The sequence below is a fragment of the Vigna unguiculata genome, chromosome 9, assembly GCF_004118075.2.
Source record: "Vigna unguiculata cultivar IT97K-499-35 chromosome 9, ASM411807v1, whole genome shotgun sequence".
NCBI classification, from domain to species: Eukaryota; Viridiplantae; Streptophyta; class Magnoliopsida; order Fabales; family Fabaceae; genus Vigna; species Vigna unguiculata.
The window spans coordinates 4,440,419-4,466,706 of NC_040287.1; the positions used below are offsets into that span (position 1 = coordinate 4,440,419).

At 31.9% G+C, this 26,288-nt stretch overlaps 1 protein-coding gene across 1 annotated transcript; it reads right to left on the bottom strand.

The window, feature by feature from the left end:
• Positions 1 to 10,465: 10,465 nt before the first annotated feature.
• LOC114164352 (CASP-like protein 1B1) lies at positions 10,466 to 12,581 on the bottom strand. The gene is made up of 3 exons (XM_028048989.1): positions 12,322 to 12,581; positions 10,928 to 11,051; positions 10,466 to 10,798 (listed from the first exon to the last, which is right to left on the bottom strand). The coding sequence occupies exons 1-3, from the start codon at positions 12,549 to 12,551 to the stop codon at positions 10,559 to 10,561; spliced, it is 594 nt and encodes a 197-aa protein (XP_027904790.1). The 5' UTR covers positions 12,552 to 12,581; the 3' UTR covers positions 10,466 to 10,558.
• Positions 12,582 to 26,288: the final 13,707 nt, after the last annotated feature.

The following is a 26,288-nucleotide window of genomic DNA, read 5'->3' on the forward strand; positions in this document are numbered from 1 at the left end:
AGTGGGAAACAAAACTATCAAATTAATAATTAATAAAAAGAAATAATGAGAAAGATATATCTCCTCAACAAAAAGTAAAATCCCAATACTTTTCAAAATATTCTATTCAATTCCCTTTATTATTTTACTAAAACCAAAACAATTTTTATTATTTTTGTGAAGAAAATATATATTATAGCCTCTAAAAAAATATATAATAGTATACATATGGCAGAGAGAAAGAGAGAGGTGAAGATACTTCTTTGAAAGGTGCCTTTGCTTCTTGAAGTCATCTACTCCTCTTATTATAACAGTTTTTTTCTATCTTTAAAAAATATTATCAAATTCCTTTTTTATTTTTATATTTCTACAAATCTAGGATATAAAAGCTCAAAAATTTGAAATGATAGCGTAAAAATTAAAAGATATTAAAATAGTATGTAATATGTATTATGAATCAATAGATCAGAATTGCATATCTATAAAATAAGTAATCAAATAATCATTTCCTTATTTTATTAAAATAAAATATTATCTTAGTTATATTACTGATCCAATCTTCTATTATCTATTTATCGTAGATAAACAATTAGCCGATAAACAAACTAATTTTGATAATAATGATAATATAAAAATTATGATAACAATTAGTTTGAGCAGTTAACCGTAAAAAAGCTATATTACATTAGAAGTGCATAATTATTAAACTATCAATTAAATGAATGAATAAAAAATATAAAAAAACCATTGAAAGTAGGGTAAGTATGAAGTAAAATAAATAATAAAAAATAAGAGTAAGAGACAGTGAGAGAGTCAAATGAACCCGCTCTAACGCACGCAGTATTAACGGAAAGTGGTGAAACCAACCAACCAACTCTGTGTACTCTCTTTCCAACAAAAAACATGAAACAATCATAACACAAACTATCTCAACCTCAAAACTGTGGGTCCATTTTTATTTTATTTTTCTCCAAATGAACATCAAACAAAAAACACAAATAACCAACTATTTATTTCTACTTATTCTAGAACAAGCATAATTATTGTTACCAGTATGAAACTATTTATGATTGTATTTATGTTCTTTTTAGGTGAATTTAGTATAATTAATTAGTGTAATTTTTAATTTTATTTTCTATTTTTCTCCATTTTTTATTTTGAATGTAAAAAATATATTGAAAAAAATATTCATATTGTATATATTTAAGGTTTTCAACAATATTTATTACACCATTTACAAAGAAAAAAAATCTCTTCTTTTCACAAATATTTATAAATTTTGATTTATAACATGTACAAAAGTTAGATAAACATGTCATAATTAATTATTTGAAACCTTCAAACCTTAGTACATGCAAGTTTATGGGAGAACTTGTCTGGTTGTATTTGTATGTGTGTCCACGCACATGTGATTTTAGGGAGTTATAGCATCTATATGGTAAGTAGTTTTTTATTTTTTTCTTTTAAAATATTATTTGTTAATTTTTAATTTAGGACTTCGTGCAATAGTTATAGATTTTCGGAGTTGTTTTGACATTTTAGTTCTTTCTTTTGATAAATTATTTAGACAATATATATCAAACTTATTTTTCTATGTATGTTAATCACATAAAATATCTAAATTAGAATTGTAATATTAAATACCATATTAGAAATGTTTGGATTTGGATAATTTAAATTAATCATAATATGTGTTTTGATTTGATTAAGTTTGTATATCAAAGTATTTTATCTTATTCTTTTATATAGTGATATAGTATTATATTGTGATTAATAGTTTTACTTTTTTTTCTCTGCAAAAGAATTAGAATAAAATATTAAAGTACAATGAATATCTACCATAAAAAAATAAAATAAAATAAAATAAAATAAAAGTAATTATATTATATTTATACACTGTAACATAAAAAGGAAATTAGATAATATCCATGATCTATCTCTTATCAGTTTAATAAACCTCCTATACACATTTGTGCAATATTGCCCAAAATTAAAAGGCAAACATCAAAATCAGTCTTTTTTTTTATATCATTTCTTTTTAGTAATACTTTTTTTAACATTTTTTTTCCTTCAAGATTAATAATATAATGTTATAATACGAAGACAATTCTCCCTCCACTATTAAATTGAATTACTTATCATCAGAAAACTTTTAATTAATTAATTAATGATCAATTTTAGTAATCAAATATATGTTAATATTTTAGTATACTAAAACCTTAGTAGTTAATGTTAGTTACTAATTTAAATCTAATTCATGAAAAAAATTATTTTAGTTACCAATTTAGAAATGAATTATAATTTTTTGAAACTATTTTAGTTACCAATAATTTTTAGTTTATAAATTTGTATATAAATTGATCATTATAGTGACTAACTATTTTTTGTGACTAAAATTGATCATTATTCAATAATTTCCTTGTAGTGTATCTATTTGTCACACGTATATAGATATGATTAAAGAATTTTCTTCTTACACATACATCTATAATAAATAAACAAGTACGGATTTAGTATAATTTTGCACAAAAACTTCAATTTTGTTTCAACTTCGGTTAAAGTAATTCAACATGAGTTTAATATTTAATAATTGTCACATGTCATTAAAAAAATTAAATTTAAGAAACAAGAAGCAAATGGTAGAAGGCTCTCTTTAAGTTTAATTGGATATTAAGGTTAATTTTCCCTTTAATAAACATGTGTGTAAATTACTAAAGAACATGTGCTAAATTATCTCGATCATTAACAAAATTCAAAGAAAACTAAAATCATTAAAGTTTTTTCTACTAATGTAGTTTTTTTTATACCGAAAACGAAATATGTCAATACTGATTAAAGATACTATATCGACTTGATATAAGACTAAAGTATATTATATAAGTAGAGACAAACATCAAATCAATTTTGTATGGTTGAGTTAAACTTAAACTCACTATCTTATAATGATATCAGAGTTTATCCTAATCAAGATTTGGGTGGATCGTGCCACCATCATCAGGCCCCCTTCAATTCTCAAACTTAATGTCCTCGACGTAATGAGAGGTGTTGGATATCCTAAGTCAATTATAGATAAGGTCAAATTATAATATAAAAATGGGGCTAAACCTTACCTTATTGAGCCAATTTTGTAAGGTTTAATTAGACTTGAAACCACCACCTTAATGTTGTATCAAAACTATAAGAGTTTATCCTAGTTGAGATTTGGACTTATTCTGTCACTCAATATCCCCCCCCCCTCTTCGATTCCCATGCTTGATGTCATTGGCATAAGCACATAACATCCTCGATGTGAAGGAATGTGTAATAGATTTTGCAACGGCTATAAATAATTCCAAATTATAGTATGTAAGTGGTGTAAAACCTTATTCTCATTGAACTGATTTTATAGGATTGCTTTAGGATTAAACTCATAACCTTAGTATGGTATCAGTTTATCCTAGTTGAGATTTGGGCCTATTATGCCACCCGCTATCGAGTCCACCCTTTATGCTTAATTGATGTCCTTGACATAAGGAGGTGTGTTCAAGATCCACATCAACCATAGATAAGACCAAATTATAGTATATAAGTGGGAACAAATCTCATCTTACAAAATCACTTTTGTATGATGAATTAGGCTTTAAACCTACTACATTAATAATATTGTTATACTAAACTAGTAGTATAATATTTAAATACTTGATTTTGGTGTAATTATTTTTAATCGGTTTACAATGTTAACAATAAAAAATATTAAAAACTTGGTTTTATAGAATCTTTGCCAAAAAAAAGCCTCAACATATAAACACTCTCAAAATATAAATTAATACTTTTATAAACTTTCCATTCAAGATATTTGATAAAGATTAAGAGTGTACTGTTTTCGATGATATAAAAGAAAAAAGACAAGTAAAAAAGTGGAAGAGTGGGTCACAATCTTTCTATTTCTCTTCAAATCAAATAAAAAACACAAAAGGTAAGAAAACTCATATTTTCTGTTTACATATGATAAGAAAAATAAAGAAACAAAAGAAAAGCAACTATTTTTCTTACATAATTGATTGTATTTATATATAATCAATTATATATTTTTATTTTTTTATTTCAATGATAAGATATAATAATTATTTCAAGAATATAATTCATTATGATTTTTTAGTAGTATTTATAAACTACAAATAAATAAAATAATATTATTATAAAAATATCCTCTTTTCATTTTTCTTTATTTCTTCTACTTCAAATTACTTTTATTTTCACTATTTTTTTTTTTTACTTTTGGTTTTCTTTACTCCTTCACTTTCCATTTTCAATCTAAATGAAACATAATTGTAGAGAGTTATTGGTCATGATAGTGGGTGAGTCCTATAAATGTAGGTTGGGGTATTAAAGTGTCCTTATAAGGTGTGTCAAAGAAATAGGTGTCATGAAAGGTTAGGTCTAACCGAATGTCTTCTATTTGATAGGTGATATATGGTATAGGATTCATGGCTGAACGATATTTTCATGTTATAACTTTTTTTTTTAAATGATTTTTAAGCTAATAAAAAATTGTGTTAAGACTCGAAACTCCATCTTATAAAATAATTACTTTTATTTTACTTGAAAAAAAATATATGATTGAGACTTTTAAATGGAAAATAGTAATTTGTTTTGCTTAAATTAACTCCTAGAACTTACCTTTTTGGCCAAGGAGAGAGGACATAACATAATATAATTTTGTTCTTTCTTTTATCTGATTTAAAGGCTTAAACACAGTTATATATAATATAATTTCATATTCTAGTAAAATTAGGTAAATTAATTTTATTCTTTTAAACGTATAATTATCAAATTCATAATAATAATAATAATAATAATAATAATAATGATTATTATTATTATCTATTGTGAGTGTTATAAATACATTAAAGTCAGGAAAGAATAATCACAATTCGAGTTATTAAAATTGATTATCAAAAAGTTAGAATTACTCATCATAGTACAGTCCATGCTTTTATTATTTAGGTTTCTATATTTAATTGAACTCTGTGTTAGCCTTTGAAAATAAATATATAAACTAAAACTATAAATTTAACAATTAATGAAAGTAATTAATTTATATATATATATATATATATATTCATAAAATAACATATTATATACGATATTTGGCGTTAAAATCTAGTATGATTTTTGAATCATAGTTCTTTATGGATATTAAGCAAAAATCTATTTCATAACATATATTTCTTAAATTTACACTAATGGATTAAGTAACGTAGAATAAGACATTTTTGTAATTATTGATAAATTCTTATCTGAAAGAAAAAAATTTATTAGTATAGTGACGGATTTCGTGTTCCATCAATAAAATTTATGGTTTTTTAGACAATTTTTTGATTGATATTAAATTCGAATTACCGATAAATTTTTATTATTATCTATAGATTGTGTCTATTTTTGATACACACTACTAGAAAGTTTATTATAAGTTAAATCACATGATAGAGCATTAAAGAGTGAATTGAAATATATGTTCAAGTTAATTATTTTGGTTCCATGTAGTCAAAGTTTACTTAAGTAAGATGTTAAATGAGTTAAAAATTAATCTATCTAAATGTCTACACGTTTCACTTGTGAATGACCAAAAGATTTAGGTTACATGTTCACCATTACAAGTTATCCAATAATTTTTTAAATTTTAATTATTTTCTTAAATATAAGTCAGCCCAAAAATCTATAGTTTTTTTCCCAACATTATTGAATGATTGAGTGGGCTAAAAATAACTTAATTTAAAAGTAATTTTTATAAATCTGCCCTCATCTATTTTTTATTATTATCTAAGCCAATCTACTGCTACTTTTATAGCTCTATACATCATTAAATAAATTATTAAATTATTGATTTTTTACTTTTAGTTTTTTTTTTTACCATGTCGTTCATAAAATTAAAACAAGTTTTTAACTAGTGTCATTAATGATAAATGAGAAAAAAGGTCGGGAGTTGAAAATGTGTGATAGAGAACAATTCATATTAAATATATGAATGACTTATTAATTCTGATACACAAATAATAAGTACAAAACACATATTTAGCAATTCATAAGTAAAAAAAAAGTTTAATATTTTTTAAAAGAATTTCTCAGAAAAAAACCAGTCAATCTCATAGCAATGATGATAGTATATAAATTTCAGTAGGCTTAAGTAGCAATCTCTTTTATAACAAATTTGATGCAATTTTTAAGTGTATATGAATTATAAACATGAAAAAATTTAAAAACTATTATTCAAATATTTCAATACTAAATAAAAATATCTGAATAATTCTTATAATTTAAAAATTTATATATTTTTATAATTTAATAAATAATTTGAATTAACAGTAATAATATTTATTTTATTATTAGGATTAAAGTTTATTATAGCTTTATTATATCATATCTAATTCTGTATGAATAATTAATAAAAAAAAGTTACGATTTATTCAAGATAAATTAGTATAACCTTGCTACTTTGGCTACCAATTTTACCTAAAAATACTTTCAATTAGATTGAGGTTTTGAGAGACAAAATTGAATAACTTTTGTTCTCTTTTCAGATACACCCTATTCCAAAAAAGAAAAATTAATAAAATTTATTTAAATATATATTTTTAGAGTAAACTTATTCTTTTAGTTGGTAATAGAGCTACCATCACAATTTATTTATTTTTATTTAGACATTATTAGTTATATATTTATATGACTATAGATTAATTGTATAGTTTTGCTAGGAAGTATACTTTTTAACAAATAGTAGGGTGGTAAGGAAAATCGATTTTCATATCTATTATCATTTAGTTGTATATAACCAATGTTTTTAGAATATACTCTGAATATAACTATTGAGCAATAAATCAAGAGTAAAATCATAGAAGCTCATGTGGGTACAATTGAACATATTGTATGTTCACTTTTGTATGTGAATTAATTAATTTAATCATATTCATTTGGGTCCTACTAAATACGTATGTGACATATTATTTTGAATTAATATATGATTTATTTAAAAGTATAATTAAAGTCATAAACCATATTCAATTAATATAGATTTTATGAAAGCATGATTAAAGTGTTAAAGCATGATTATAAGTGTTAGAAAGACTACTATATATTTAGTCAACTACATTTTGTAACGTCCCATTTAATTATTAAACGAAATTAAAGGAGACGTCATGCGATAAAGTATAGCAGCGTAGTCTTGGAGTCCTTAACGCAACCCCTACAACCTGGCACACCACGATGCCAACATACATAAGATACAATTCTAACAAAGAGTGTAGAGTAAGAAATCATAAGACGATACAGGGGCCGTAGCCCTAAAGAAATCCTGAATAAAATGACTCCAGCCCAGATGGCTAAGCTGCTGAATCACCATTCCCTTGCTGACCACGAGAATCTCGCCCATCTGCTCCCATCAACCAAGTCGATGATCATCGCAAGAAAGAAGAACCACATACAAGACAACCATACAACAAACAGGGTAAGCTAGAGCCAACAACTTATGCATCATACAGTCCGATATACATGTTCATCATCTCGTATCCATGTAACAACCAAACATGTTATGACTCTTCACTCAATACACTACGACTCGACTCGACTCATCCAGATACGTATAACTTAGTCGGATTCAGCGGATGCTTGCACTTGTGGTGGATACCTCTGCTCAACCCTGAGCTGCTCACCCCCGAGCTATGTGTTACAAGTGTTACGATGAATCAAATCTCCCTCACCACAAGGTTAGCCCTTGATGAATTTCAGGCCTCCTGCTACTCTCACCACAAGGGTCAGTCTGCTCTAAGTGAGACTAACTAGCCCCTCAGAGTGTCAGGATGCAGTCCTTACCTTGAATCCTTACCTAGTTATACAGATGGGGCACCACCATGGACACCCACTAACAAGGGCCATGGAATTACGTCCCGACCACTGAAGCGCAACCCTGAAAGTCTCACCTAGAGACCCCAAGGAATTATGCACTGACACGGACCAGCATACATATACAACCAGGGATTTATACATACATTGCACATAAGGTTTCAACCCAAAACCCACAACAAAACTCCATTTCTCATATGTTGAATCATTACCAACTCGTTATTCTCGATCATGAGTAAGGTGTTTCTCCTCATGCCAACCATACCAAAGCTTTACCAACCACCAAGATTCATTATTGCTCATACTAAGTTTGTGACCCCACACACACACATATGTAACCAACTCATCATATACAAGTCATGTAGAGATCATGCCAACTTTCATGCCAAACCCATCATTTGTAATCCAGGAATCATACTACGTATACCTCATACTCCATTATATACATATCACTCATCATGCATTCATACCCAACCAAAACAGACCATTCAAGAGCAAACAAATATTCAATCACAACACTGCCTCGCCCAGCACCTCGCTCAGGCTGAGGGGTCTCGCTCAGGCGAGACAGTCTCGCCCAGACGAGTCCCCTTCCGCCTAGGCGAGGGCTCAACAGGAACAAGAAAGCAACGCGGGATCTCGCTTAAGCGAGATCCCTCTCGCCTAGGCGAGTTGTGTGCTCGCTCAAAACACACCCTGGTCGCCTGAGCGACCACTCGCGCAGAAAGCTCTGGGCGAGCCTCTGCACATCTCGCCTGGGCGAGTCAAGCTCGCCTGGGCGAGTCTATCAGTGTCTGCCACTGTTCGCACCTGCAACGCGCATTCACTCACCCAACAGAGGTTCCAGTCAAATCCAGACATTCATAGCAATGCACAATCTCAAAGAATTCACAAACCACGACAATACAAGCTAAACACATCACACAAGAAAGGTTCTAGCTTCCCTTACCTGGAATAAGCTAGCAAAACGACCCGACACTCTCTCGCTACCGAACGTACGAGCACAACAGCTCAAGGAACGAACGGAAGAACTGGAAAGATAGCGAGACAGAAGCACGGTATGGGTCACTTGGAACCCTAGTTGTGAAAGGAACGAAATGAACAATAGAGACGAGCATGGGCTAGCCACAGTACTTACTTGGAGTAGGAGGCAACTTCGAACTAGCTCGACAACGGCAAGAACCTAACCCTAGCAGAACGTACTTTTGGCACACTAAGAAAGGTGACGGTTACGATTCTGAAAGAGTGAGAGTGAGTGTGGGATTAGGGCAACATAGTAGGATCTTATATGCTGGGCCAACCCTTAGACCCACTTACAAGGGCAGCCCCTTTAGTTTAGGGCAGAAAAAAAAAAAAAGGGGCCTTACACACTCAAAATACTTTGTGTGCTTTTGACATAATTCAGTATTAAGTCTAACAACTGTGTTGGTTAATTATATTAAATTGCATGATCTCTGCATTTATCAATTATAACTCATGTAATGTTGTCGTACACTGTATATAAATCTTATTCATAATCTTTAGTTTATTTATTACGTTGTAAATAAATTAAAATGAAAAAGGAAATGATAATCAGTGCGACACCGTTTAATATAATTAATGGTCTTGATTTTAGTATATTTATACTGAAATTTAGAATATTTGATTACATGTAAGGTAGTTGTCAAGAAAAAGAAAATAATAATTGCACAGATTGTGACTATAATCATTTCAATATTTATTTTAAAATATTCAATTATATACTGAAACCTGACCATAATTTTTTTAGATGAGGCTGAGAATATATATATATATATATATATATATATATATATATATATATATATATATATAATATAAATACAACCAAATGGTTTTTGAAAATTATTTATTTACACATGTATAAACAAGGAGTAATAGTTGTTAATAAACATTTATTTTAATCGTTATTTGTTAACATTTCTATTTATTCTAGTATAGTGCAAGCTAAAAGATATTCACACCACTCTTTTTGAATCAATAATCAATAATACAAGTATACAAAACAAAACTAGGAATATAGAAAAAAAAAACAATGTTAGAAATAAAATAACTCAAAAGAAAACTTATGAATAAAGTGCAACAAAAAGAAAAAATAACAATTAAGTTACATTACGCTTAATAACCTCTTAAACAACTATATTTAAAGTTATCGGTATGTTTAATCATGATAGAAAAAAAAAAAGGTTGTCTCTCTACAACCCATTCAGGTAGAGATAAAATAGTCACAAAAAAATAAATTTTTATATTTATAAAATAAAATTAAAAAAATAATTAGGATTATATTCATCTCGTGCCGTGGGACAAGAGATTAGTGAGTGGTATGTTAACGGTTCGATAGGGAGTAAAACAAAATGTCCAAAAAAGTTCGTAAGGATATACTTTGATACCATGTTAGAATTGAACTTTAAATTTAATTTAATTTCACAAAATTGGTTTGTAAGATAAAAATTGCACCACTTATATTGTGAATTAGCTCTAGTCGACGTGAACTTTCAACGATTTGTGGAAGAGACTATAACTTTGATTACCAATTGTACAAAAAGTTGTAACCCTTTTGAAAATATTTAAAACGGGGATCCACAACATAGGATACAAAAAAGAACAGGCAACACGTTTATTTATGTTTGTATGCGACAAAAACAGCAGTTGCAAGGAAGAAAAACATGTGTGTTGTATGATCCTATGGAGAGGCATGGTTAATGCGATTTGGCTTGAGCAATTTGATGATGGACATGAGTGAAATAACGAGGAGGAGAATGAAGCCAATGAAAGAAGCAACAAGGGCACCACCACTTCTGTTGCAATACCTTTCAAATTTGTCACATATCTTATCCCATCTTGCATGTGAATTACCATTTTTTCCCAATTCTGACATGAATGTTGCTGCACCATCACCGGCTGATGCAAGAGCCATGGCCATCTGATCCAAAATTATAACATATATCACTTTTCATACACTACTTTCAAACATCAAACATTTACGAATATATATAATAAAAAATGTTAAATCAAATTTAAAAATTAAACTTAATAAAAATACAGTCACTACCATGTCTAATATTGCAATGCAGACAAGCCTGAGTCCTTTGTAATCGTATTGCGCTCCTAATACATCCATTGCTATCATCACCAAGTTATGCAGACTTGCATTTGCATTTGCTACGACGAAGAACCTGCATCATCACCAATCATTCATCGTCATAAAATATGCATATAATATTAAAAATATACATAATAGGTCCAAAATATTGTTGGGAATTCAAGTGTGAATCTTGTTGCGAGTTGCACAACTATCTCGTGATGGAGACTAGGTAGGTTAAGTCACAATCCAAGAGTGGAATTCTTAGTAGGACAATTGTCGAGGGGAAAATTGTTGTAGGGGACATCAATTGTCCCGTGAGAGAGGTCAAGTGGACCGGGTTCCAATCGAATCGTGGAACTTTGGCTTGTGTTACACTCCTGAGTAAAAAGAGTTGTGCCCTGACTAATGACTATAACTTTTGGTCTAGTGGTAAGCACTCGATCCCAACAAATCTAAGTCTCACATTGAGTAAAAATGAAAAAATTGAACAATATATAAGGAAGAATGTCAATAAAACCATTGCCTTAATATTTTAGGTTAAGAGTGGTATCATGTCTCATTGATGTTAAATCTTCCTCGTGATCCTAACTAGAGCTGTCAAAATGGGTTGGAACCTGCGAGCCAACCCGGCTCACCACGGGTTCGGGCCGGGTTGGGTTGAAATCTTTTTACAAATTTCAATACGGGTTTATTTTTGACCCGGCTCATCTAGAACCTAGCTCATCCGGGTTGAACTCGTAGTGAGCTGGGTTGGCTTAGCAACCTGCAAATAAAAGGATCATACAAGTATTTTTAATTTTTTTGATTAAGTTGGGCTTTACATTTGAGTTATGTTAGGTTGTTTTTTTATCCAACACATAAATAATTTGTATTTTTTTTATTTTGGTTTGTATTTGGATTGTTTTAAAGTTTATTTAGATTTTAATTAGAATTATAATATAGTTTTGACTGAACAAAAATAAAAACGAATTTTTTTTTTTTAAATAGGTGAACCCGTGAGCCAACCCGTTTAACTCGTCAATCCATGGTGGGTCGGATCGAGTTCGAATTTTTTTGGCTCGCTAAGAAGTAATCCAGGTTGAGTTGGTTCATTAAATCATCAATCTGTGATAGATCAAGCCAGGTCAAGCCGGATTACCCGTCTTGAGAGCTATAATCCCAACACATATAACAAGACTTGTTTTGGTTAGTTTTGTATGTATATATATCTATAATATATTTCTCGTACCATTTTATATATCAATCGATACTATACGATTCTTATCTTTATATATTATATATTTTTTTGTTCTTTGTTTTTTAGGATAAATAGAAATTTACGTATAATTCAATCTCAAAAATTAAAAGTTTAAGAAACATACACAAAAGCCGGAGTTTGGCTAAACTTTGCAGCGAGAGTTGCTGTTATTGGAGTGCTACCAACGTTGGCAACTACAAAGGTTTTGGTCTGTTTGTTGAGAGCCATGAGAAGTGTTGCAGATGCAGTGGCGAAAAACGCAACCACTCTGAGGGACAAAACAACCCAATCCTTCTTCTTTGCCTTTGCCTTTGCCTCTGCAACCTCAACTTTCTCTCCATTTTCTAAGGCCATTCTCTCAGAAAACTTTATCTGCTGTGATGGTGCTGCTGCATGCACATCAGTGGGTAGGGTTATTATATAGATAGGGACAGTGAAATTGGTCAACCATATCATATCATTTGTTAAGTCTAAGAAGCCAAGTTATTAGGGTTCTTTCTCAGGATTTCTTGGGTGTTGTAACCAACGCAGAACTTCGGGTGGGTGCTGGTTGGTGAAGAAATACTACTTTTACTTTCACTTTTTCGGAACTATTTTGCTTAATTTAACAAAGCTAATGCATTATTATATTCAAATGTGAAGGATTTTTAAATGTTTGTTTGAGAAATGTGATTCTTAGGTAAAGAAGGTTTTCCTACCACATGTTTTCTCAAATTAAAACACTATCATATACATAGTAAAAACTGAACACCAATTTATCTTCTTTTTACAGAGCAAAAACTTTTTCATCACCAAAACATACATAATCTTCTAAATTTTACTCACAAGAACATATTTTACGTTTCAATTAACTTTTAGAGATTACTCAATTAAATTGTAATATATAATCGAGTAGAGATTTAATATTGTAAATTTATTTTATGAGGTTGAATATAAATTTAATTATAAATATTAAATATTAAGAGAGTGAAATTTAAGTTTTATTTTATTTTTGAAAATTGATTTATAAATTAATTTAATAATTAACAAGAAAAACCAACTCTATAATATGAAAAGAATAACTTTTACGAAATCTATTTGAAGATCCCGAATTTTTAGAAGGCCGGAAAATGAGTAATTATTGACGTCGGGAATGACTTCTTCAGTAGCATTCTTAAGTAATTTTCTTTTTATGAATATTCTTTTTCCATTATTTTACTCTAACATGAGTTTCAATTGATCTTCATATTATATCTAACCTTTTTTTTTTCTACTAAATACATTACTTAAGCTTTCTCTTTTTCTTCTTTCTCTGCAGTTGGAGCGGTGACAATAGTGTGGTGCGACGGTAGAGGGTGTTTTAATCTTTTTCTATTATTGTGAGAGTGCAAGTAGAAATTTATGGGGTGCATGAAGTAATTTCTCTAAAATGAGGCCTACATGACTCCATCAATTCCACGCAAGTAATTCAACAAAAAAGTAATGGGGTAATTTATTAGGTGCAAACAAATTCCAGTCCTAATCGATTACCCTATGCACACATGGCAACTCAACCTCAAACTCTGGCTCTAATGGAACAAAACAACACATCTACGCAGTCTAAAGATGAAAAAGGAAATGTTTTTTTCTTCTTTCTTAATTTTGAATAAAATTTAACTTTCTTTTTAAATTTTGAACTAATTTAATCATCATCTTTATAAATACATAAATTTAATTATTTTAACTAAATTTTATTAAATTGATTTAACTGTTCAAATACATTTTATTATTAAAAGTAAAAATATATTAAACGTTATAATCACTAAAATATTTTTAAATTAGTTTTTAATTAATTAGTGACTGATTTAATAATCAGTTATATTTTTTGTTTTATAACAGTGACTATTTTAGTAACTAATAATGTATAGTTTTGTAAATTGGTCACTAGAGTAACTAATTATTTTTTTTCTAAAATCAATTTATAATTGAAGATTTTTTTTTTTTTTTGTATATAATACAATTAGAAACAAGTTGTTATTCTAAGAAAAGAAATTGTTAAAATTTATATAATCCGGTTAGAATTTTTATAATCAGTACAAGAGGAGTAAATTAGTTCAACTTTTCTTTTACGAAATTATATTATTTGAGTGGGAGAAATTTTATCACTTGAGTACACATTATTTCAAATATGAAATACGATAACAAAGTGGATGAGAGAATTTTTGTTGTAATCTTTATGAAATATTTTTTCCTTAATTTTGTTTCTCAAAATTTGAAAGTGAAACTCTTACCTTTAACATTTTATTAAAATATGTAAACAAGATTTTGTTTTTCAAAATTTAAAATGATTTTCAAAATATCAAATTTTAAGATGAGATGCACTAATCAATTGATCATTGATCAGTGTTGCTGACAAACATCACGCCGTAATAATTAGAATAGAAATAAGTTTTTTTAATTTTTGCATGACCAAAGGTAAGTATTTTTTTTTTATAAAAAGAAAAAAAAAACTCTACCATTTTACATTTTACATAGATTAAAAATATATTTTATCCTAATTTAATTCTATAACCAATGTTTTATCACATGTAATACCCATGGTAATGGTAAAATAATTACGAATATAATTACGATTTATAATAAATAAACTTATTTAAATATATAAATTGTTGTAACCAAAGGTATACAAAATAAAGATTGTATTTTCAGTTTTGTGACTTATTTATCTTTTGATAAGATTACTTTTTTGCGTAAACTGAAGTAAGAACAAAATGTGATTTAGATATTCATATATTTTTGCGTAAAATTAATTTTAGTTTTTGTATTTTTAAATTAACGAATTTAGTTTCAAAATTTTAAAAATATTAAGTCATTTATATTCATTTATAAATATAGCGTATCTTTTACTAGAAAAAAAAAACAATACATTATGATCACGATTTTTATGACTAAAAAAATTAATATTCTTAAAAATGATTAAAATTTATTTTATTAGTTATAGTTATTTTTGATAATGTTTATATGAAATTGCCAGAAGTAAAATGATAAAGTCATAATTCTTACAAAAATATAATTACTTATCATATTAATAGATACAAAAATAAGAAAATAAATAAATAAGCATACTATTCAACAATCTCTTTATAATTTAGATATATACTGTTACTTTAGTTTTTACATTACATGAAATAAAAACTTGTTTTATATCATGAAAATCTATAATAAATACTTCTATTATAATTAATATGTTAGTGAATAAATATTGCAAACAAAGAAATTATGTACCACGTTTATTAAAAAAATGTGAAACACTAATTATTGATAATACTTTTAAAAAATATTAATTTTTTAACTAAAGCTGTTAAAAAAAGTTAACAAACTCTATATTCAGTTTTGAAGACATAATATATATTTTATCAACCAAAAGACATAAGATATAACAAACGAGTGTTAAATCTATTTAAATTTAGAATAAAAGAGAAATATATATAGAAACAAGCTATATTATACTATTTTATTTTCGTACCATATCTTTCCCATCTTATCTTTCACTTATTCTATTCCAAAAGAGCTTTAAATATAAAGAGATTCTTGTGTCATCTCATCTGATATGAGAAAAAAAAAAAAAACTTTATGAGAGTTGAGAACGAAGATGAAGACAACGGGTGTAAGTGGCGAAAGAAAAGAAGAAGATAGACTTAGTGATTTGTCCGATGAAGTTCTTCAACACATATCGGAGTTTTTGCCGACAAGACAAGCTATTCAAACATGTGTGATATCAAAACGATGGAAGAACCTTTGGAAAGGTTTCACCACGTTAACTTTTAGATCCTTCAATGAAATTGACAAATACAACATATATGTCTCTCAAGTTCTCTCTAATCGAGATCATTCTATTTCCCTTCACAAGATGCATTTGACCGTGTTTAATTCTACTGCATCAAAAGTTTTCATCAACGCCATCAACTACGCTTCGTTGCACGATCTCCACAAGTTCACACTTGTTATAGATTCTGAGGTTAAACAAATACCCAACTCTTTCGTAGAATTATCATATATGAAGATAAAGTAAAGATGGTAATGGATTACTTAGTACGCTATTGTAAAACAAAAAATGTTGATGTGAGAGAGTGCTGAAAGTTATGTACATGTTCGTAGCTTTATATTGTAATTGTCTTGTTATGGTGTTTAATTTCTTTCTTTTGATACATGATAAATTTGAAGAAACATCCGTGTGAACATTTGAAACAAATTTGTACTTAAATTTTTGGTGCAATTTTTGTTGCCGTATATTCAGCCTTTTTTTTCATTTAATTAGTTTTCATCTTCTTACTAAATTTAGATATGCTTAAGTTTTTATTTTAATATTTCTTAATTAAACCATACCTTGACACGTTAATGATAATAATAACATTCATTCATTAATTACATTATTATTTTTATTTTAATCACAAAAATAATATTACATTAAAATATATAAAAACAAATAAATAATGAAAAAATTAAACAAAAAGATATTTAAAATTGAGAAGTCAATATACTAAACAAAGTTTAATAAAAAGACTCAATTGCAAATATTCAAGTTTTTCAAGAATTTGATTAAATTTTGTTTGTTCAGTTACCAAAAAATAGAAACAAATTTATAGTTAAGTTGGGAAATATAACTGAAGATATATGATTGTGAATTTGAAATCTGAATTTCTAGAATAAATCCGTTTCCTAGTGGTAATTTTTTATCATTTATCAATTAACCTAATCTAAATTTCTAAAATTAATTTTAAAATTATTGTACAGTCTACTATGCAGTAAAAAAAAATATACTACGTTGTGTTAATGAAAATAATTAATATTAATCTCCCATATGAATTTAAAAATTATTGTATAATCTAAAATTAATTTAAAAATCATTTTGTACGGTCTAAGTATGCCCTTTTATCAAGGGACACTGTATGTGTTTCATAATATTTCATATTTCTAAGGGGTGTTTGATACTTTGTTACTATATGAAACTTATTGATTTAATAAATGTGGATATTGTAATTTTTTTAATAATGTAATTATATTTTTAGTCTTCTAATATCACTACAAGAATTTTATTTATTTCCGGCGAAATATTACCGACGGATCCATTTTCGCCACAAATAGTTGATTACTGACGGATTTAGCGATGAATATCGTCGTCGAATTTACCGACGGATATTTCCGTCGGTGATCCGTTAATAAATGGTATGAGAAAGCTATTCCGTCGGTAATTGCGTCGGTAAAAGTGTTAAACCCTTGTCGACGGATTGTGCCGTCGGTAAATCCTTCGGTAAGGGGCTCGACAAAATGACTTAAACATTTCAGATTTCACTTTATCCACTTCATTTTCCCCGCAACGCAGCACTCACTCTGAACCCTCATCCGCCGAACACCTTTCACGGTCATCCATTGCCATCGCGACGGCGGTCTGCCACCGCGACGACGGTTTTGCACCGCGACGAGGGTTTGCTACCAGAGATTTGAGAGGAAGAACGGTGTCCCCGCGCAACCGCTACTGAGGGTGTCCCGTTAGACTAGACCGTCACGATGTCGCCGCTGCCATTGTTCTGTTGCCGCGACATTGGCGGAGAAAATTCCGGTGAGTAGGGTTTGATTCTCTTCTTTTCGCCATCTCATCCCTCTATTATTAATTTCGTGTTTTTGTTTGTGTGATGAACATTGAGGCTGCGAGGGATGATCGTTGTTTCATAGTGCCACAGTTTTTGGGATAGCTCTTGGCGCGATAAAGGCTGCTAAATTGGTGATTGCACCATCGACGGAGGTTAGTGGAACTGATAATGTTAACTATGGAGGAAGTGTTGGTATGTTTAGTTTATCCTGTGCTGTTATGATGCATCTGCTATGTTTCTGTCAATTTGTCCATGAGCATTTGCAATTAAATATAACACCTGTGATTATTTGATGTTGTCATGAATTGGTGTTGTGCTTTCATTTGTTTAGTTGCGATTTGGCCAATGCTGTGATTAAATGGTATTGTGCTTTCCTTTGTTTGGGTCTGAATGGGAATTTGCACAATTCCAATTGCACGATTCTAGTTTATAAAATGGGCTTGGTTTGTTCAAGAGTGGTTCTTGAGGCAAATTGGGATTTAACTCGGGACATTGAACCAATAATCTGTATGGCAGCATTTATAGCTTGTGAAATTTGTTATTGAGTCTTGGGCTTAGTTTTTGTTTCCTTTTCTTTGTTATTTATGTAGCAGTGCAAAGGCCTAAGTTTGGGGGTGTGATAACTCCCAGTTTTATAGTAATTTTAGAGGCCAAGATTGTATTTGTGTAAGCTTTATACAGTGCATTTGAGCATGCTACTTGCATTCCTTATCTTGGTGCAATGAAATCTATTTAAGTGAGGTTCTAATTCAGTTTCAATCTATTATTTCTTAAGCCTCATTGCATTCCTAATTCTCTTGCCAAATCCTTTAACACGGTTGCTTTAGCCTCTTATTACTTTGAGTGATTGTTACGTTAATTCTAATTAACTCCAACCTTTGATTTTTGTACCTTAGTTTCTAAAACTAATTATAATTAACTCCAACATTTGAATTATATTTCTTCTTCCTACCTTTCACGTTTAGGCTTTGGTTAATAGCAACCTATTCCTACACTTAGACTAATACTCGTTCTAGTGGCTTCTTATATAAGCCCTAATGCAGAAATTAAGATAGTGACAAGCTAATTAAGTAGTTATGAACTTTTGTTCTATTGAAGTTTGTATATGTTGTTTGTATTTCATTTCAATTTCTGCCTTTGCCTTTGATTCATGTTGTAATGGAAATTTGAAAACTTTATCATTTTATATTGATTATGATAGGGAAGGAAAGGGTAAGGGTCAGGGAGGTTGTGGACCTAAATTGACAAGAGTTGCGAAGGATTCCCCTAAAAGGGTTGTATTTTTGTGAGGTATTTCTTTCCATTTGCCCTTAATTTTTACATTTCCTATATTCATGCATTATAATTTTTAGCAGAGCATGCATGGCTGATTTTTGAGTTATAAATGTGATGAGTTGATGATCTTTACATGTAAAAAGACATAAAATTAAATACAAAGAAACTTGGTGCCTTAGTCACGTTGTATTGCTCATTAAGGATGATGTTCTACTATTGGTTCATAGTCAAGAACGTCAACCTTGCTTTCTTTCTCATCTTTAATTAACTATTGTATCAATATTAATTTTGTTCTGTGGTTTCGTTCTTAGTCACTTTATGTGTTGTGTGGTTGGTTTAATTTGTAGAGTGGTTCAGTGGGTTTCCATACGGGTAGTTGGGTTCTCTCATTCTTTTCTACTGCACTTTGTCCATTTTTTTTATAACGTATCTTACCATTTAAGGTTTGTAAGATACGAAATAGAAATTGGTAATCAGAGGTTTCCTTTGATGTTGGACTTAAGTAGTAATAGGTTTGTTACTTAAGACCCATGTTCTCTGAATACCACAAAAGTAGCACTGTCATTGTTTGCCTTCTCACAAAACATGGGTGAAGTTCCTAGCCACCGTCGTTGGGTGTATGACCTTTGTTACAGTGGTAGGAGAGGCTTGAAGGAAACTTTTGTGATAGGAGTTGAACAGTTTATTCAGACTGCTCGACAATATAAATATTATGCTCTTGAGGGAGGGATTAGATGTCCCTGCGTTAAGTGCGAATGTACTCATATTTTGAAAGATGAGGAAGTTAAAGTTCATTTATACAAAAAAAGGTTCATGCCAGATTACTGAATTTGGACATTTCACGGTGAAGAAGTGCCCTCTATTTATTCGGGTGAACATGACACACATTTACCTAGTTCAAGCACGATGGATCATACCTCTGAGATGAATCAAATTATGTATATGCAAGAGATGTTGAGTAATGCTCTTGGCCAACATGATTCATTTGAAGAAGCAGACGAGAGTCATTTAGAAGAGTCTCCAAATGACTTCACTCAGAGATTTTACAATTTATTAGCAGAAGCCAATGAACCTGTATTTGAAGGGGTTACAGAGTCTAAATTGTCAGTATGCATCAGACTTTTGTCCCTCAAATCCAACTGGAACATTCCCAACCAAGCATTGGACAACATTGCAAAACTCATTTTAGATCTAACACCACCAAATAATTCTTTGCCCAAGAATTACTATGAAGCAAAGATATTAGTTTCAAAGTTGGGATTGGAGTCTAAGAAGATTGATTGTTGTATGAACGGTTGTATGCTTTTCTATGACAATGATAATGGAAAAAATGATGCATCTTTGCTCCAATGCAAATTTTGTGGACACCCTCGATATCGTACACTCCATGGAGGCCAGAGGCAAAAAAAACCAATTCCATTGAAGTCCATGTTCTACTTGCCTATAATTCCAAGACTACAAAGAATGTTTGCTTCAATGCAAACAGCACAACATATGACATGGCATTATGAGAACAAAATAGAAGGCATGCTACGTCATCCATCCGATGGACAAGCTTGGAAGCACTTTGATCGAAAGCATCCTTCCTTCGCCAGTGATCCCCGTAACGTTCGACTTGGTCTCTGTTCAGATGGATTTAATCCGTACATCCAGGCATCGTCATCACCCTATTCTTGTTGGCCTGTGATTGTTACTCCTTATAATCTTCCACCTGAGATGTGTATGACTAAGCCTTATATGTTTTTGACGTGTATAATACCAGGTCCATCTAATCCAAAGGCATCGATAGATGTTTATCTAGAGCATTTAATTGATGATTTGAATAAGCTGTGGAGTGGTATTTGGACCTATGATGTTTCAAGGAAGCAATAAATGTATTATAGCCCAAAGGAACAGAGCTTCTCCAAAGGGTGGGAGCCTACACACAGGCGGTTCCATTACTACTCATGAGCATGCCATTCGTATGGTAATAAACTTCTCTCTTAAGTAATTCATCACACTCCGAATTTTAATAATTTATGCTTAAAAATTAACACCATATTTTGTTTTACAGGCACAAGAGCTTGGCCGATATGTGCACATTGATGAGGTTTTTCAACAAACCTATATCCGTAAAGGATCGAGCGAGTATGTTGATGAAAGATCTCGGAGGACCCATGTAAGCAACACTTTCATTACTTTTCCATAAAAGTATATTGTTGACCCTATTTCACTAATACCTTCTTGTTTACTTGATAGGAAGAATTTGAAAATAGACTTTCACAGGTAAGATCTGAGCAAGGCTCTTGTGTTGGTCCAGTAGATCCTAATGTTGATCCTACAGCAGAAGACACAATTAGGACTCGGTGTTGGGTTGAGGTTGTTGGTGGAAAGAACAAAGGAAGAGTATATGGGGCAGGCCAACTTGCTGCAAACTCAGGTGCAAGCGGTAGCCTCAGGCGCCAACCGTCTTCTTCGTCTTCCAGTGCTGAGGACGTTACGTACCTTAGACAAAGACTAGAAGCCCGTGATCAGGCTTATGAGGAATTAAAAGGCCAATTTCAAAACTTACACAATCTGGTCTTAACATTGCTGCCTCCTGACCATCGTGCCCTTCAACAGCCTCAATCCAACATAACACCGTCTCAGCAGCAGCCCGAAGCAGTCCAACCCAGCACAGTCCAGCCTATAGCAGTGCAACCCGCACCAGTCCAGCCCACACCATTCCAGCCCACACCAGTCCAGCCCGCACCAGTCCAACCCGCAACAAATCCTGAGGACTCTGATTCGGATGACTACTTAGACTATTAGGACCAGATGTCAGAGTTACTCAGGACTATAGTTTTTAGTTTGATTGAGTTTTTCAGTTTGATTAATAATAAACACTTGATGCTTTCACTTCTGTGATGGATGACTGTTTGTAGTAGTATCATTGAGGACTAGTTTTTACTTTGATTGAGTATAAACATTTGATACTTTTACTATATTTATGTTTAAATAATGTAGACATATATGTTTATGTTTAATATTGGAGTTGAAGTAGATATCTACTATTTGTTTAGAATGGATTGGATATTATAATTGGTAGGTCTGTTTCTGAATGTTTGTAATTTGTAGGTATGCTTAATTATGTGTGGTTTTGGCAAACATGCAGAACAGACTCTGCAGTCTGATGAATATTTACCGACGGCATTTCCGACGGATGTATTCGTCGCTGAAACTCGTACAACTCTTTCCGACGGGTCGACCGTCCGTCGGGAATTATCGACGGATAATTTCGTCGGTATATAAAGTCAGTACCGACGGATAATTCCATCAGTAATTACCCACCGACGACTTATCCGTCGGTAAACATTACAGACAAGCCTGTTACCGATGGATGATTTGCCGTCAAAATTCTGTCAACAATTATCAGTTACCGACAGAAATGAGTTTTTACCGACGAATGTGGACGTCGGTAAAATACGATTTTTTTGTAGTGTATATGATAATTCTGGTTTTTCTTTTTCAAATTTCGAAAAAGTATTTTTAGTTTCGCGAAATTAAAAATAGTAGTAATTCATACCCTCAGTCAAACTTAAATGTTTAGATTTAGACTATGAAATGAAATGTTTTCTTTTTTTAATTTCAAGAACTAGATGGAGTTTTTTTCAAGTATTATATAGGCTAAAATCATACTTTTTTTTTATTTATCCAAATTTAATTGTTCAAAAAAGCTGCATAAATATTTAATCATGAACGAATTTAATCATATAACTATAAGCTCAAACTTAAAATTTCATTTTTCTTGAACAAATCTTTGTTTAATTCTCCCGCTCATTGCCAACTCTCTCTCCTTAAGAAAAAAAATGGAGAACTCAAATTGTGTATTTATTTGCTTGTTCAATGGCCATGGCCAAGTTGTTGATTAAATTTTTCCCCACAAGAACATACAAAAGAACACAAGAACATACAAAAGAATCACAAAAACATACAAAAGAACACAAGAACATACAAAAGAACACAAGATAAGCTCTCTACGTACGACCATCATACAATGCCCGGAGAGTCGTTATATCTGGTGTTTGTAACAGCTCCAGATCTTGTTCTTTCGGCAAGGTTTCGCCCAATTCAATGAGAGAATTAAAAGTTCTCAGGAGTGCCGGATTGGTGCTTGCCACGGGCAATGGTGAAGGTAAAGATTCAGACGGGATGTCTTGAGCTGCTGACAGAAATGTTCTTATCTTCATCATAAGCTCTTCCCTGCAATACTTGAGCACCCCACTCCAAACCTCCCATGCGTGTTCCTTTCCCATCATTAAAGAACGCAAATCTTCCGATAAAGATGATAATAACCAAGTTTGAAGTCTTCTATCCTTCTCAGGGTCATCTTGGTTAGGGTTTGTGACAAACCCTAATAATTCTTCATCGATCAGAACCAGAACTACGTGTTTCTTCCAAGATACGAGATTCTCCATCTCCGTGGCACCATAGATGGTTGTGATTTCCAAGAAGTGAAATTCTTGGGTTCCGTTTCCGTAGCCCATGCAGCAGAAGCGAGAGAGATGATGAAGGGCGAGGAGATCATTGTAGAGGATAATGAGGTTGATACAGATGGCGTGGAGGAGGGTAAACTCGAAATGGATTCCGAAAACATATTGAATGGTGTTGTGTGTTTGTTTTGAATGAGAGAATGGTTAAGGTGAATTCGTCTACGATCATTTATATAAGCATGACCAGGGTGGAAGGTAATAACGGTTAACGGATTGGAAGGTAATAACAGTTAACGGATTGGAAGGTAATAACGGTTTCATGTTGATTGGTATTGTTTAGAAACTTTGCAAAGTTCATAAGAGTGGTCATTGGATTGACTGGTGAGAGTAAACATGAACCTATACGAGTGCAGAGTGGAAACACTATTCGTGAGGGTTGGAGTTGTTCATTGCCATTGATTCTTGATTGTTCACTACTTAAGTCTTTGTTTGGAGTTGTTTTTGATGATCGAAAGGTTTGTAGCTTGAATTAGATTATTTCACTATCATGTGCACGTTAGAGTTAGCATGTTAGAGAGTTAATTTGGGCAGAGTTGTATCATTGGTTTTCTGTTTTTAGGAATTTTTAGTTAGTTTTTTCTTTTATCTTGCCTAGGAGTACAATAGTTTAAGTGTGGGAATGTTATAAGTCCCTTATATATAGAGTTTTTCTTGGTTATATGTGTTTTTTTTGGGTAGGTTTAAGTTGTTAATTAAGAGTAATTAGCTTAGAATTAGTTTAGTTAGGGTTTTAGTCTAGTTTTACAAAAGAAGCTTAATCAGGTCCTTTAAGTATATTTTTAGTGTAAGCCCTAAAAGTATACTTAGGATGGTCTAGTGATATGAGGTTTAGGTTAAGATGATAAAATCATGTATAGATTCATAGCATCTTTGTTTAGATAAATAGACTTAGGAGTGGTTATAAGAATAGAGTATGTGGTATAGTTTAAGAGTCATAAGGAAGAGTCTTGGTGTGACTAACATTGATTTTGAGCTTTGTGAGTATAAAGCAGATAAAAGGTTCAAGGATAGCATTGATGTAATCATTGAAAACCACTGAAGAATCCAAATCAGATAAGTCTCATGAATTTTGTGAAGAGTTGACTTTTGCAATGAGAGTTGACTTTTTGCATTTGATCTCCAATGAACATGGTAGCTGTGGGAGAATTTTAAGAGCTCTCGAATACACTTGTGCTAACCTTGAAATGTTAAAGAAGTGGTCAAAAGCTGCATGGAAATTCTAATTCTAATTTTTGGTTGTTTAGTTAACTAGTGTAGCTTTAGTTTGTAGCATAGCTTTGGTTTACAAATGCCAACTTGTTATTTAGGTTTTGAATGCAGGGGTGTTAGCTTGGCAAGGTGATGAAGTCATTTATAAAGCCAAAGGAAGTTTCTGAGATGAAGGGCTGTGATGGAAAGGTTCCAAAGCTACCATGGAGAATGCACACGAAAGAGTGAATTGGAAGCCAAGGGTGAGATGTCATACAGTTTGCTACACTACTTGCTATCACTAGTGCAGAATTCTCATTTTACCTCGACTTATATGCTTCGGTTGGCCAGAAACTGAAGCATATAATGGCGCGGTGGCATTTTTGCAATTAAAGTCAAGTTTTAGGCCTCGGTTCTCCAAATACCCGAAGCCAAAGAGCGGTATAGGCCCCGGTTCGCTCAAAACTGGTGCCAAAGAGGGGTATAGGCCTCGGTCCAGTAGGTCCGAAGCCAAAAAGTGGCTGGAAGTCAGGGGTATAGGCCTCGGTCCAAGGAGACCCGGTGCCAAAAGGGGGTCAATGGCTTCAGTTCCTCTAACAACCGAAGCCATAGTGTTTATTTAGGGTTCAAAATTCGCGAACCTTTCTTCCTCCCCGCGCCAGCGCCTCTGCAATTCCACTCTCTCTCTCTCTCTCCGCGAAGCCCTTCCTTCACTTTCCCTTTCTTCCTCCTTCACCGTCCGCATCCCGTGGCGAGCTTCCGACGAAACCTGCAACGATGACGATAGCACCGACTCTGGTCGTTCACCATTACCGTGCGCCACTGTGACCACTGTGCAATTTTACGCCGCCAAACTCTCTCTGCACCAAGCTCAAAGACGAGAGTCTATGCACGTTTCGCATCTTTTCTCTCATTCACGGCGTACCAAAGAGGGTTGACTGCACCTGAGCCCTAAACAACCATTGGCCGCTGGTGCCTTCGAGGTTCAACCCCGTTTCTCCTCTCTCTGTTTTATCCATTCTTGGACCCACTGCTTGAATGTTGTTTGGGTTTTAATTAATATTATCATGGGTTCCTTTAACGGAGTTACCAATAGGGTTTTGAGGCTGGTGCCGCCGTCGACGGTGGGCAGAGCGGGGCTTGCGGCGAGGTACGCGGAGGTGGTTTTGCTTGTGGAGCAGTGCCTGCACGCGCCGACGACGATGAGACAGGGCGCGCAGGCGACGTTTTACGGGATGTTGCCAGAGAGGGTGAGTATGCATATCAAGCTATGGTGAAAATTGGTGGCCTGCGAAAATTTGAATTAAAAAAAATATATTTATCACCTATGGCCTCGGTCCTAACTGACCCGAGGTAGAAAGCTGTGTATATGGCACCAATTTTAAAACAACCGAGGCATAAAACTGGGTCTATGGCTTCGGGTGATAACCGAGGCCAAAATGTGTACCTTTAGGCCTCGCCCCAATATGCCTCGGTTCCAGACCCGAGGCAAAATGTGGAAAATAACC